This window comes from Episyrphus balteatus, chromosome 2 (genome assembly GCF_945859705.1).
Source record: "Episyrphus balteatus chromosome 2, idEpiBalt1.1, whole genome shotgun sequence".
Lineage (NCBI taxonomy): Eukaryota > Metazoa > Arthropoda > Insecta > Diptera > Syrphidae > Episyrphus > Episyrphus balteatus.
In genome coordinates this window covers 54,430,213-54,443,075 of record NC_079135.1, presented here as the reverse complement: position 1 = coordinate 54,443,075, position 12,863 = coordinate 54,430,213, and the positions used below count along the sequence as shown (strand labels likewise).

The following is a 12,863-nucleotide window of genomic DNA, read 5'->3' as shown; positions in this document are numbered from 1 at the left end:
TTTAATTTATATTGTTTTCTCTTAATAGGATGGTCTAGCCTTCTGTGCTTTGATCCACCGTCACAGACCAGATTTGATTGATTACGCCAAACTTTCCAAAGACAATCCACTTGAGAACTTAAATACCGCATTCGATGTTGCTGAGAAATATTTGGATATTCCAAGAATGTTAGATCCTGATGGTAAGTAGATTTTATGATAAAAAATTACATCATACACTTTATATAACGGTAGTTTAAATCAAAGGTTTTGTTCATAAAATAATATACAGTCGTCTCTCTAAAAAAAAAAATAAAACTAGATTAATATTTTTAACATTACTGCGATTTTGAGTATTCTTAAACGATAAAAATACTCAAAATCGGAGGCCTTTTTAAAAATGTAAAGACAGAAAATCCTTAGTCTTACATTGTCTTTCATTTTGTGTGAGAAAATAAGGTATCTTTCCAAATTTCACGGTTTTTTCTGAAAAGGAATTTAATAAAGAATTTCTTCTCAGATAAAATTTGTCTGATAAAAGTGACAAATACATTATTTTTCAAAAGTGTGTCTGCATTTTATATTTTGAACAAAACATAATTCGACAAGCAAAAGTGCAATATTTAATCATTTTTACTGCTAAGCAATAAACAAACAACAACAAAAAAAATCAATTGTATAAAAAGGCAATTTTATTAAATGAAAATAAAATGTAAATATAGATTTAATCAACACTCCAAAGCCGGACGAGCGTGCCATTATGACATACGTATCCTGCTATTATCACGCCTTCCAGGGAGCTCAACAGGTTGGAAATATGAAGCATGTACCCGAACCTACACGAGAATACACCTACAATATCCCGAATAATTACAATGTGACTAAACTTCACAAAGATACACAATTATACATAAATATTATTTTTATGCTATTCTGAAGTTTTGAGTTTTGTTTTTTGGAAACTCGCGTTTTTTTTTTTTTTAATATCTATACTTTTCAAAAATAATTATTATTAGTTTAATCCTTTAAATAGAGCATGACGTATTTACGCGCCATTAAAAAGCTAAAAAAGAAAATATATTTGCTTTTATGCGGCATTAAACGCGCTTTTTGATGCTTGCGGGCAGAATCTGTCTCATTATTTAAGGTCATTTCGGAATTTAATAATGAAATTTTACTTTTGTCGGTGATGATAAAAATGATGACACACTTGTGTATTTAATACATCTAAAATATTACATAAATATTTTAGGAACTGATCAAAATTGTGATAGTTAAAATTAAATTCAACGAGTTACGCGATGATTTTCATTTTTTTTTTTTTTTTTTTTTTAATTATTTTATGTACCTATGTTATTGTCATTATTTTATCGTAAAAAGTATCCCAAGTTGCGTATTGACGACTTTTTTTTAATATGATCTGGCTTTCTAATTTGAACTTAACTTTACAGACCCTAACGTTTTCGAAATAAGAGAAATAGCCTATGTATTTATGAACGATGGATAAGTACCAAAAGTTATTTAAATTTAATTACATACTCAGAAACTACTCTTTATGCGCAATTTAAAAAAAAAATACTTCATAAAATGATTCTCTAATATGAGTCTATTTGAAGGCGGTATTGCATTGTCATATTTATAAGGCGAATCAAAATTGTTGACATCAATGCTCTAATTCACCTTATCTTAGTAGGTACATACATTACATAGTTGAATACTTTTCTAACATCAACTCTTATAATGGGATTTGAAATATAAATTTAAAAAAACTATAATCGTTCAAATGTACAAACACATACATATGTAAAACCTACTCAGATGCAGAAATAAATTTAAAACTTGAAATGCTACCTTCCAAGAAATTTTGAATCGTATTTAGAGTACAAATTAGGTTAGATTGATCTCTAATTGTACCTTAAACTAAGCCGATCTTAAAACTTTCCGAAAAACAAAATTACAACAAAAATTAAACATTTTAAATGAATAAAAATATAATGAGACCCATACAAACCAAACAAAATAACAATAAACATAAACCTAGGTTCCTAAGAATGTCCAAAAAATTCCATATCAGATCCTGTGATGTCTAAGCATTTGATGTTTGTTTTTTTTTTTTTTTTTTTGTAACCAATTTTGTTGACCTTTGTCTGGATTTGATGTCTGCCATGTGTTAACATAAATAACATTTTAAATAAAAGCCTCAAATCGCATGGCTGTGATATTATATAATTATAATATAGTGTGATTTTTTTGCTAAGTTTTCGTTTTTACATATTAAAAAAAAACATAAAATAAAAATGTGTTGCTTGCTCAATGACTAACCAAATCGATATTATTTGCCTTTTTTATTGCCATCTAACAGACCTGCAAAATACTGCGATGCCGGATGAAAGGGCAGTCATGACATATGTCTCTTCATACTACCATTGTTTTAGTGGCGCCCAAAAGGTCGGTTTTAAATATTTAAATATTTTTTTTTTATTTTAACTTTCTTTGTATACTCTGCGATGTCCGTTCTTGTTGTTTTTTTTTTTTTTTTAGTAGTAAAGTCAAAAAGATATCTTTTTAAATTTTGGGATCATTAAAGTATTTTTGATATACACAATTCAAAATTTCAAAAATACAAAACCACACAAACAAACGATAAACTTTTATGCCAACATTTGAATTTGATTCAAATGTTACTTCCTAATGATGTTTTAACTGAAATTTCACATGGCTTTTGTTTTAATAACTTTTCAAAATTAATAATTTTAATAATTTTGTACATACAAAATACAAGGAAGACCAACTCTTTACTTTTTCGTGTTTTTTTACTTTCACGGATCCACTTCTTCTTTTTTTGACTAATGTCATGATCTTGACTTGTAGCATACCTTTAAAACTTGGCTGTTTTACCATAAGCATCTAATTCTGCAATCTTTCCGGTATTGAATTGTTCCATGCCTGTGCTAAATGCAGGCTTCCTTGCATTTGTGTTCCAGGAGTTTGTTTTCAAGGGTATCTTCTTTGTGCATAGAAGTACATATAGAAATATCATATTAAATCCCAAAATGGTCGGAAACTGAAATATTTCATTATGTTTTAAACTTAACGAAAAGTTTAGATAAACCTGTTACAGTGTGAAAAGTTTTGAAATTAACTTGAGCCCTAGAATAGTTTCTCTGAAATAAAAACAAAATTTAACCTGAAAATAAATTACATGATTTTTAGAAGATAATTTTTCATCTGCTTCGTATTTTAATAAATTTTAAATTTTTTGCGAATATATTTTTTTTAATAAGAACGGACATCTCAAAAACATAGCTTTTTTGTTCACATGTGTATTTGTTTTATAAACCAGTTTATTTCAAAAGCTAACTATTGCGTTTTGTTTTCTACTAATCATTTTTCCAAATAAAAAGTAATTTATTTTAATATCAATTTTATCTATTAAAAAAATATAGGCTGAAACCGCTGCAAACCGTATTTGCAAAGTTCTCAAGGTTAACCAGGAAAATGAACGTCTCATGGAAGAGTATGAACGTCTCGCTAGCGATGTAAGTTTCATTTCAGCTCTAATTTTTGTATAAATAAAATTGTTTTTTTTTTTTTAATTTTTATTTAGCTTTTGGAATGGATTCGCCGCACAATGCCATGGCTTAACTCCCGCCAAGCTGATAACTCATTGGCTGGTGTTCAGAAAAAACTCGAAGAATACCGTACCTACCGTCGCAAGCATAAGCCACCACGTGTTGAACAAAAAGCAAAACTCGAAACCAATTTCAATACGTTGCAAACAAAATTGCGTTTATCGAATCGTCCTGCCTATTTGCCAACAGAGGGTAAAACTGTCGCTGACATTTCCAATTCATGGAAGGGCTTGGAATTGGCTGAGAAAGCGTTCGAAGATTGGCTTCTAGCTGAAACTATGCGTTTAGAACGATTGGAACACTTGGCCCAGAAGTTCAAGCACAAGGTGAATTAAAATTAAGAAAATTAACTCGTTGTCTTATTTAAGTAATTTTATTTTTATTTTTAAGGCTGACACTCATGAAGACTGGACTCGTGGTAAAGAAGAAATGCTTCAATCACAAGACTTCCGTCAATGTAAGCTGAACGATTTGAAGGCATTGAAGAAAAAACATGAAGCTTTCGAATCTGATCTGGCGGCTCATCAAGATCGTGTCGAACAGATTGCAGCTATTGCACAAGAATTGAAGTAAGTTCTTTAGTTAAGATAGATTAATAATCTTCGTTGAAAAAAAACTATCCATTGTCAAATAATTTCATGCTTTCTAATGGCTAAACAAAACAGTGTAAGGTAGCTAGTTTTAATAGGAACAGTATGTGTACAAATTTCACCAATCACCAGCATATTTTTTACCCATATTTGTGTCACGTTTTCTCTCTATCTTGTTATAATTTCAACTGAAGAAAGACTTATTTGCTTATGTTTAAAAGTCGACCTTGTCCAATTAGTTAAATATTTCTTCTTCTGGTCGACATTTTTTATCGATTTGTAATCAACTATTATGTTTTTGGTAATTAGAAATAATTATGTGTTATTATTAATTGTAATTGTTGTTTTTTAAATCCTTGATCCATATATTTTTTTCTACGTTAATTTTCAACTTGAATGATGAAGAAGAAGATTTTTTAACAGATCCAAAAAAACTAGATTTTAAAATTTTTTTTAATTAAGACACATTTCAGCAAACATCAAGTGTTTGCTAACCTTTTGTAAAGTGTTTTACATTATTTATTGTTTTGAAGCTCGACAAACTTAATGTTATTATTTTTAAAATCATGCACTGCATAAAAAAGAAAACAAGATTATACAAATTTCCTCACAAAATATAAATAAACAAAATAAAAGTTAAACGTACACATATGGTAAATGATTTTAGATCAAAACTTAATGATTTTAGATCAAAACTTGGTTAAAATTCATTCATTTGATCAATGGATTTTAAAAGAAACTAAATAATTTTTTGAACGTTAGTTATAAGGTGAAAATACTATTGATTACAACATAGATGTGTTATTACTCTTCATTTGGCAAATGCATCCGCAAAACGAACTTCATACAAGGTTCACTTCACAATTATTGCAATCCAATAAAGTTCACCTTTGAGTTGTAAAACTTTCATTTTGAAACTTTGACTATGGAACTGGGGAAGATAAAAAAATTCTCTTTAAAATTAACGCACAGCCAGTGTTGCCAATAGTGCAGATTTATCTGCATTTTGCAGATTTTCAACTTATTTCCAGACTTTTGAGAACCATAAATCTGCAGTGCAGATTTAATCTGCAACTGAAACTTAACGTTTCAATAACAAAAATAGATTTCATTTCAAAAAATCCAGTAAAATGGTATAATTATTTAACTTTAGTTTTCAAATCAGCTGGAATTTTTTCATAACGTTCTATATTTTTCCTTCTTGACTTCTTGATTTCATTTTCTAAAATTCAAATTGTAACAAAACCCAGTATGATTTTGATTTTTTAGAGGAAAAAGCCTAACGATATAATTATTTATAAACACTTCCAGAGTTCCAGGGAAGAAGCTATTTATTGATACAAATTTAACAATTTCAGCGAGAAAAATTATTCTCGACATTAATTTTAGCTGACAATTGTTCGCAATTTTTTTCAAATCTTGTTCTACAACAATTTCTATGTTAAGCAATGTTTTTTATTCATCTCTATTAAAAAAAAATCAATACAGTGTAGTTGGGAGATCTTCTATATCATTGAACAAGTCCATTTCTTCATATCCAAAGAAAACCGTTCACCTCATTAGCCAATTTTTAATTTCATATCATTTGTGGGCCAGAGCCCACTTTTTGTTGGTAATATGAAACACTTAGTTGCGTCAGTGCAATATCCTGGATTGGATCTAGTCTATCATTTTGCAAAACCTCATTCGAACTCAATATTCGAACTTAAATCCAAAAACTGTCCCTAGCATGCATAAGAAATCAAAATGGGCATTTTTAATATTTGTTTTAATTGCATTTTAAATTAAAATTCAAGCAAAAAACAATTTTTCTTAAAATTTTACTTGGTGCACGTGTTCCCAAGTATCATAAAATGTGTGAGTTTTTCGCTTGACTTATGAATGACTTTTTTCTTTATTATTGTTTTCTTCATAAAAGTATATTAATAAAACACTATGTTTATCCCTTTGTTTTCCGGTGGTTACAATAAGAAACCACCTTTTAAACTTTATTTTTTTTACTTTCTATCCCAATTAAATATATCAGCAATTATCTAGCTCAGAAGTTCACTGATATAATGATATTTACTAGTGCAATGGATATATTTTTTTCTGGCGCGACATTCAAGAAATATTTAAAGTGTTTTCAACGTTTTTTTATTTTTTTTGAGAAAAATATTACTCCGGGCAACAAAGGGTTATCACACATTTTTTCAAGAAACCAAAAAAAAAATATTTTCTTTCAAAGCAGTCTTTAAGATATCCTGAAACAACTCTAGCACTTATTGGTCGTACATTATCGCACATAAGAATAAAATTTGTATATGTTATAAATAGCCCTGCCACCCTATATACTCGTATAAAAATGTAATTGAAAGCTTTGTTCTGATGAATAAATAGAGTGTGCGTTAGTTTTGAGCATGAGTATATATTCCTCACCTACATTGACTCATTCGCTCTGAACAAAGTCCAGAATCTTAAAATGTCGAATAAAATATTTCAATTACCTCCCACAGTAAGGTTCTCTATTCGTTCTTTACATACTGTCTTACTTATTTATTTTATTACCTCATTCCTTGGCACGACAGGTAACAGTGTTACTTGTCTTCCAACCAACATTTATCTCCAGCTAAACAGGCAGTTAGCTAGCTGCCTTCCCGTTCCTGACGCCGCGCCGCCGTTGTTTAAGTGCCACTGCTCATGAGTCATGAGTTACAATCACTTTAACAAACCACAATAATTTAGTAATTAAAAAAACTTATTTCTTTTTACTTGAACGTGTTATTATAATTTCTTTTTTTATATTTATTCATTTCACTCTAAAGGACTCATCCCATATAAAAGTTACATACAAGTACATTAATGTAATATTTTAGTACGTGTTTGTAAATTCTTATCAAATCTTCTTTTATATCAATTAAAGTTCATCGTCATAGCTCATCAATTTGTACTTAAATTTTTTTTTCTTTTTTTCAAATAGAACTAATTTCAACTTTTTATTTATATTTATTTAGTACTCTCGAATACCACGACTGTATCTCCGTGAATGCGCGCTGCCAACGCATCTGCGATCAATGGGATCGTTTAGGTGCACTTACCCAACGCCGTCGCCAGGCCTTGGACGAAGCTGAACGCATTCTCGAAAAGATCGACATTCTTCACTTGGAGTTTGCCAAACGCGCTGCACCATTTAATAACTGGTTAGATGGAACACGCGAGGATCTCGTGGACATGTTTATTGTTCACACAATGGAAGAAATTCAAGGATTGATTCAAGCCCACGATCAATTCAAGGCTACTCTCGGTGAAGCTGATAAGGAATACAATCTGATTGTAAACCTTGTCCGTGAAGTTGAATCCATTGTCAAGCAACACCAAATTCCCGGTGGCCTGGAAAATCCTTATACCACTCTAACTGCCAACGACTTGAATCGTAAATGGGGAGATGTTCGTCAACTTGTACCCCAACGCGACCAAACTTTGGCCAATGAGTTGCGTAAGCAACAAAACAACGAAATGTTGCGTCGTCAATTCGCTGAAAAAGCCAACACCGTTGGACCTTGGATCGAACGCCAAATGGATGCGGTCACAGCAATCGGTATGGGTCTGCAAGGATCGCTGGAAGATCAATTGCACAGACTCAAAGAATACGAACAAGCTGTATATGCCTACAAGTCAAATATTGAGGAACTTGAAAAGATTCACCAAGCCGTTCAAGAATCGATGATCTTTGAAAACCGATACACTAACTACACAATGGAGACACTGCGTGTTGGTTGGGAACAATTGCTAACATCAATTAACAGGAATATTAACGAGGTAGAAAACCAAATTTTGACACGTGACTCGAAGGGTATCACACAAGAACAGCTCAACGAATTCCGTTCAAGTTTCAATCACTTCGATAAGAATCGCACTGGCCGTTTGACTCCCGAAGAATTCAAATCTTGCCTTGTGTCATTAGGCTACTCTATTGGTAAGGATCGTCAAGGTGAACTGGACTTCCAAAGAATCTTAGCTGTTGTCGATCCAAACTCAACGGGTTATGTTCACTTTGATGCGTTCCTAGATTTCATGACAAGGGAAAGCACAGATACCGATACTGCAGAACAAGTCATCGATTCGTTCAGAATTCTTGCTTCAGACAAGGTAAGTGTGTTAAATTTTTCATTTCAAAGCAAAAGTATATCTAAGTCCAACAAGAGAGTTTATATAAATTAAGCTTTTGGTGTTCAAAAATTGTTTTCTTGTATTTCAATGAGCTTGAACTTTCCAACAGCTTGTTTATTAAACATAATTGAGTGATTTGTACAAAAAAAAAAAAACAAAAAATAACGATCCTTGTTGATATTCATCATTTTTAATTTAAAAAAACTCAATTGTTTGAAACATAGCTTGATTTCTTATGAATCGGTTTTTTGCAAAATTTAATTAATTCCACCCTTTCTTTTTAGCCATACATCTTGCCCGATGAACTCCGCCGCGAATTGCCACCAGATCAAGCTGAATACTGTATTCAAAGAATGCCACCCTACAAAGGACCCAACGGTGTACCCGGAGCTCTGGACTACATGTCCTTCAGTACGGCTCTCTATGGTGAAACAGACTTGTAATTTCAAACTCAACTATTAAAACAAAAAAAAAATATTACATTTAAATCTAAATTATTATAAAACATAAAAGAAAAACCCAAACAAGAAACAAATAAAACATATTACTGTACCTACGAAGCAAAAGGAGGAAGAAAAAAAAACGCAAGTGTTGTCAATTTCTACTTACACCATAGAAGAAAAAGCACAAGGGAAGATCAAGACCACCGATGTTCTTAATTGGTCGAGGATACTATTTCAATTTTTTTTATTCTTATTTTATTTTCATCAAAGCTTTTCCATTGAACGCTGATTGTCAGTTTTGAACGCATTGTGCAAATACATAAACACCCATTAAATTAAAAACGATGAATTTCTAGAAAAATAAAAAATGCATGTACAAAACATTCACACAAACATAAACATCATGCATTGCATAATTACACTCTGAATCAATGAAAGAGTATATAGGACACTTAAATGCCGAAAAATCTCACAGAAGAATTTATTTTTTTTTTGTTATTTATAACTTTATATATATATATACGATACATAACTTATTTTTATTATTTTGAGATTTAATAACTAATATATACAATAGATATATATATATATTTTAATTTTAATTATTTTGTTATAAACAATTATTTTATTTAACATAAGAAAAAAGCCAGCCACGAGTAAAACAATTTTGTGAGAGCGTAAATATTAGAAGCTTGTATAATTTTTACAAGACAGTTAAAAAACTTAGATGTACGTTTGTAGCAGCAAAGAATTTCGTTTAAATTTCCGATGAGCATTAACAGAAAATACAACGATAATAATTTGTATTGTGAGGCAAAACAATAGTTTATTCTATAAATAAAACAGTTGTTCGAATAATCATGGATTTGAGAGAGATGTCCTTGATTAAACGCTCTGTTTTTTTGGTATAAAAAATTGTTTTCGTACACAAAAGGAATTTTGTCAAACAAACTTAATTTAACTTAGGAGTATGAGCTATTCACACAATAAAATATCAAACCTTAAACAATAAAAATTATAAAAATAATAAAAAAAAACACCAACACAGTAAACTACTCAACACAAGCTCTTATTTAATTTAGTTCATTCTTTCTTGTTAATTTAACTTAATTTCTCGAAAACAACACGCAACTTTATTATTTTATTTAATATTTTAAAATTATAAAAAACAAAAATGTACTGGAAAATTAAGAACAAATAAAACAAAAATAAACTTAGAAAGAAAGAACCAATGCTTGTATGACAATAAAGAAATATGCCCCTTTTATTTGTTGATTGAAAATGATTTTTTTTTGTTACCTTGAGAAATGTGATAATCTGAGTTGCAGTTGTAGCATGATGCCTGATTTTAAATTAATTAACGACATCCAAACTTAAGTGGTAGATTCGGTGTTGTTTTTAATTTACCTACATATAAACGTGTTTGTAGCAAGCATATAAAAGTGAACATTTTTAATTAAAAACATAATTGCGTGAGACGTTCATATGGTATTTTTCTTCTAATGGTAGAAGGATTGGGCTGAGAAACAACTCGTTATTACTCTTGTCAGTAGTTTCATCGTTTTACTAACTAACTCGAGAAAGTTTACTGTTTCAAATATGGTCCCCCTATTATCATATCCATAAAAGAATAAAAATATACAATTCAAAAACTTATTTACTTCAAGATTAGTATTTCAAATATTTACAAAAATCTTCTTTCGTTCTATCAGTCAAAACGTAGAAAATTAATTCAGACTTACGTCTATATTTCGGCCCCCTCTCCTCTAAAACCTAAAAGACTTTCTCAATTAAATATTGTGCAAAATTTTACCGGCGTAAGGGAAATGAGGTACATTGATTCGATTTTTCTTTAGACTCGCATTAAATTAAGGGGGTTGACAATAAATATTAAACAAATTTGCATATTCCATAAATGTTCAGTGTCCTTAGCTAGTTTATATTAGATGATTTTACTCTGAGATTCACTTTTTAAAAAAATACTAGAGCCTATTTAATCACGTAAGTTGAACTGTATCACTGCCAAATGAGGGTGTAAAGTGATATATGTTGGGAGCAGTACCATGAAATAAGGCCAAGTGAAATAAGGCCAACTTTAAAAAATTGTCTTTTTTTTCAAAAGAGAAATAAAGCCAATTTTCAAAAGTTGGCTTTATTAACTCTCACAAAATGAAATAAAGCCAATTTATTTTGAGAAAAATTCACGCGAATTTAGGGAGATTTTGTTCACTATTGCTCAACTTGAAGCAAACTCTCAAGTTAACAAACTTGAGAGTTGGTTGGAAAATAGTTCCTTTAAAAATTCAATACAAATATTGTAAACATATCTTTTATAGTTCGAGAAAAATAAATTTAAACGTATAAAAACGGCAAAAAATCTAAAAAAAATTTAAAATTTTTGATTTATATACAAATTTTTGAATGCAATATTTGAAAAGAATTAAAAACCAATAAAACTGCATTTAAAATTGTGTGATAGGTGAAAGCAAAAAATACGAAAACAGCTAAAAATTTTAAAAACCGAAATAAAATATAAACAAAATTTTTAACGGGAAATTTTGAATGAAATCTTTTAAAGGAACTATTTTCCAACCAGAATCAACAAACATTTTAAAAATAGATGATTTAACTCGAGAGAAAAAAAATTGCATGTAAAAGTTAAAAATTTCCCATACAAATTTGTATGGGAAAAGTATGACCCTAGAGGCACGGGTTAATGACCTCCAAAAAATTTGTTTTTGCTAAAATTTCCCGTATTTAGGTCCTAAACTTTCGATCTGGGGGGTGTCTCCCCCGAAAACATCACTTTGGGAAATAACGGACACCCTAATGTATATTTATATTTGTGTAAATACAAAACGGCGGGAAATGTTAATGATTCATTTGATGAATTATAATTATCTAAACTTATGTTTTGATATTAAATTTAAAGTGCAACCATGAGTGATGTTCAACTAGATTTTTATTATTTGATTGCTTAATAAATCTGTCAAGTTCTACGAGCCATTTCAATTCATTATTTAACATCCATTTTGCCATAAATAATGTTTTTTTACAACGATAAATTGTTTAAAACACTTTTCCGGAAGTTGAGAAAACTGGAAGTTGATAAACTCTCGAGTTGAAAATCGAAAGTTAAAAACGTCAACTTTTAGTGAACAAAAGCAAATTCGGAAGTTGAAGATAAAAATCCTCAAGTTATTTATGTTCAACTTCTAGTGAACAAAATCGCTCTTAACACATTAAAATTGATTCTATCGTGGCCAAAATTTTGTTCCGCTTTCCGCTTGGGTTGTGAAAATTAAATAGATTTTCTTGTGAGCAAATTTTTTTCCGCTTCGCCCTCAACCAATTACAAACAGGTCTAAATTTTAAGCTAATATTTGTTTTGCTTTGTGTTCGAGAATTTTTAGTATAGAAACATTCAATGCGTGGACTAAGGAAATAAATAAATCGGTTTCAGCCTACTAACCGAGTAAAAATAGAATTCCGCCTAAGCAGAGCCGCACCATGATCAAAAATTAATATTTCGCTAAACCAACGCCGAAGCGGTCGCATTTTTACAAACGGCTATGTTTCTGCGCTTCCTCGGGTACTTATTTTATCATTAATCACAGTTTGGTTTTAACTTATGGCGCAATAAGACCGATTTGGCCCTATTTCACTTATCCAAAATGAAATATGTAAAGTCAGACCCGCAACATTTTATAAAAGCTTGAGACTTTAAACTTCGTGTAATTAATTGCCGGGTTCAACCCACCATCTGAACTTAAGTTCAGATTTTTTGTGACGTTGAACGCAAAAAATCATCTGAATTTCAGGTGACATTAACGAAGAATCTACTTTTTTTCTTTACTTGGATTGACATAAAAAAAGAACATTTATTTTTCTAGGATAATAAAAAATAAAAATAAAAATATTTATTAAAAACCGAGTTATTAATAAATATTTTCAGTGAGATCACATATTTGTAAAAATTATGTAGTTAAGTTCATAACAACCTATTCTGCTATATGTTATCCACTTATGTATGTTTTATGTTGCTTTGGTCCTCAACTTCATTTTTTTTT

At 30.2% G+C, this 12,863-nt stretch overlaps 1 protein-coding gene across 7 annotated transcripts in view; it reads left to right on the top strand.

Moving 5' to 3' along the window:
• LOC129912763 (alpha-actinin, sarcomeric) overlaps positions 1–9,872 on the top strand; it is a 55,055-nt gene extending 45,183 nt beyond the window's left edge. For 5 of the 7 annotated variants that reach the window (XM_055991162.1, XM_055991163.1, XM_055991160.1 and 2 more), the window contains 7 exons: positions 29–182; positions 702–856; positions 3,426–3,518; positions 3,587–3,937; positions 4,002–4,180; positions 7,195–8,329; positions 8,635–9,872. In XM_055991162.1, coding sequence (XP_055847137.1) covers positions 29–182; positions 702–856; positions 3,426–3,518; positions 3,587–3,937; positions 4,002–4,180; positions 7,195–8,329; positions 8,635–8,793 — 2,226 coding nt within the window. In that variant the 3' untranslated portion in view covers positions 8,794–9,872. Of the gene's footprint in view, positions 1–28; positions 183–701; positions 857–2,341; positions 2,428–3,425; positions 3,519–3,586; positions 3,938–4,001; positions 4,181–7,194; positions 8,330–8,634 lie in introns of all 7 variants that reach the window. The other 2 variants (XM_055991166.1, XM_055991165.1) reach the window with 2 other exon arrangements.
• The last annotated feature ends 2,991 nt before the right edge of the window (positions 9,873–12,863 follow it).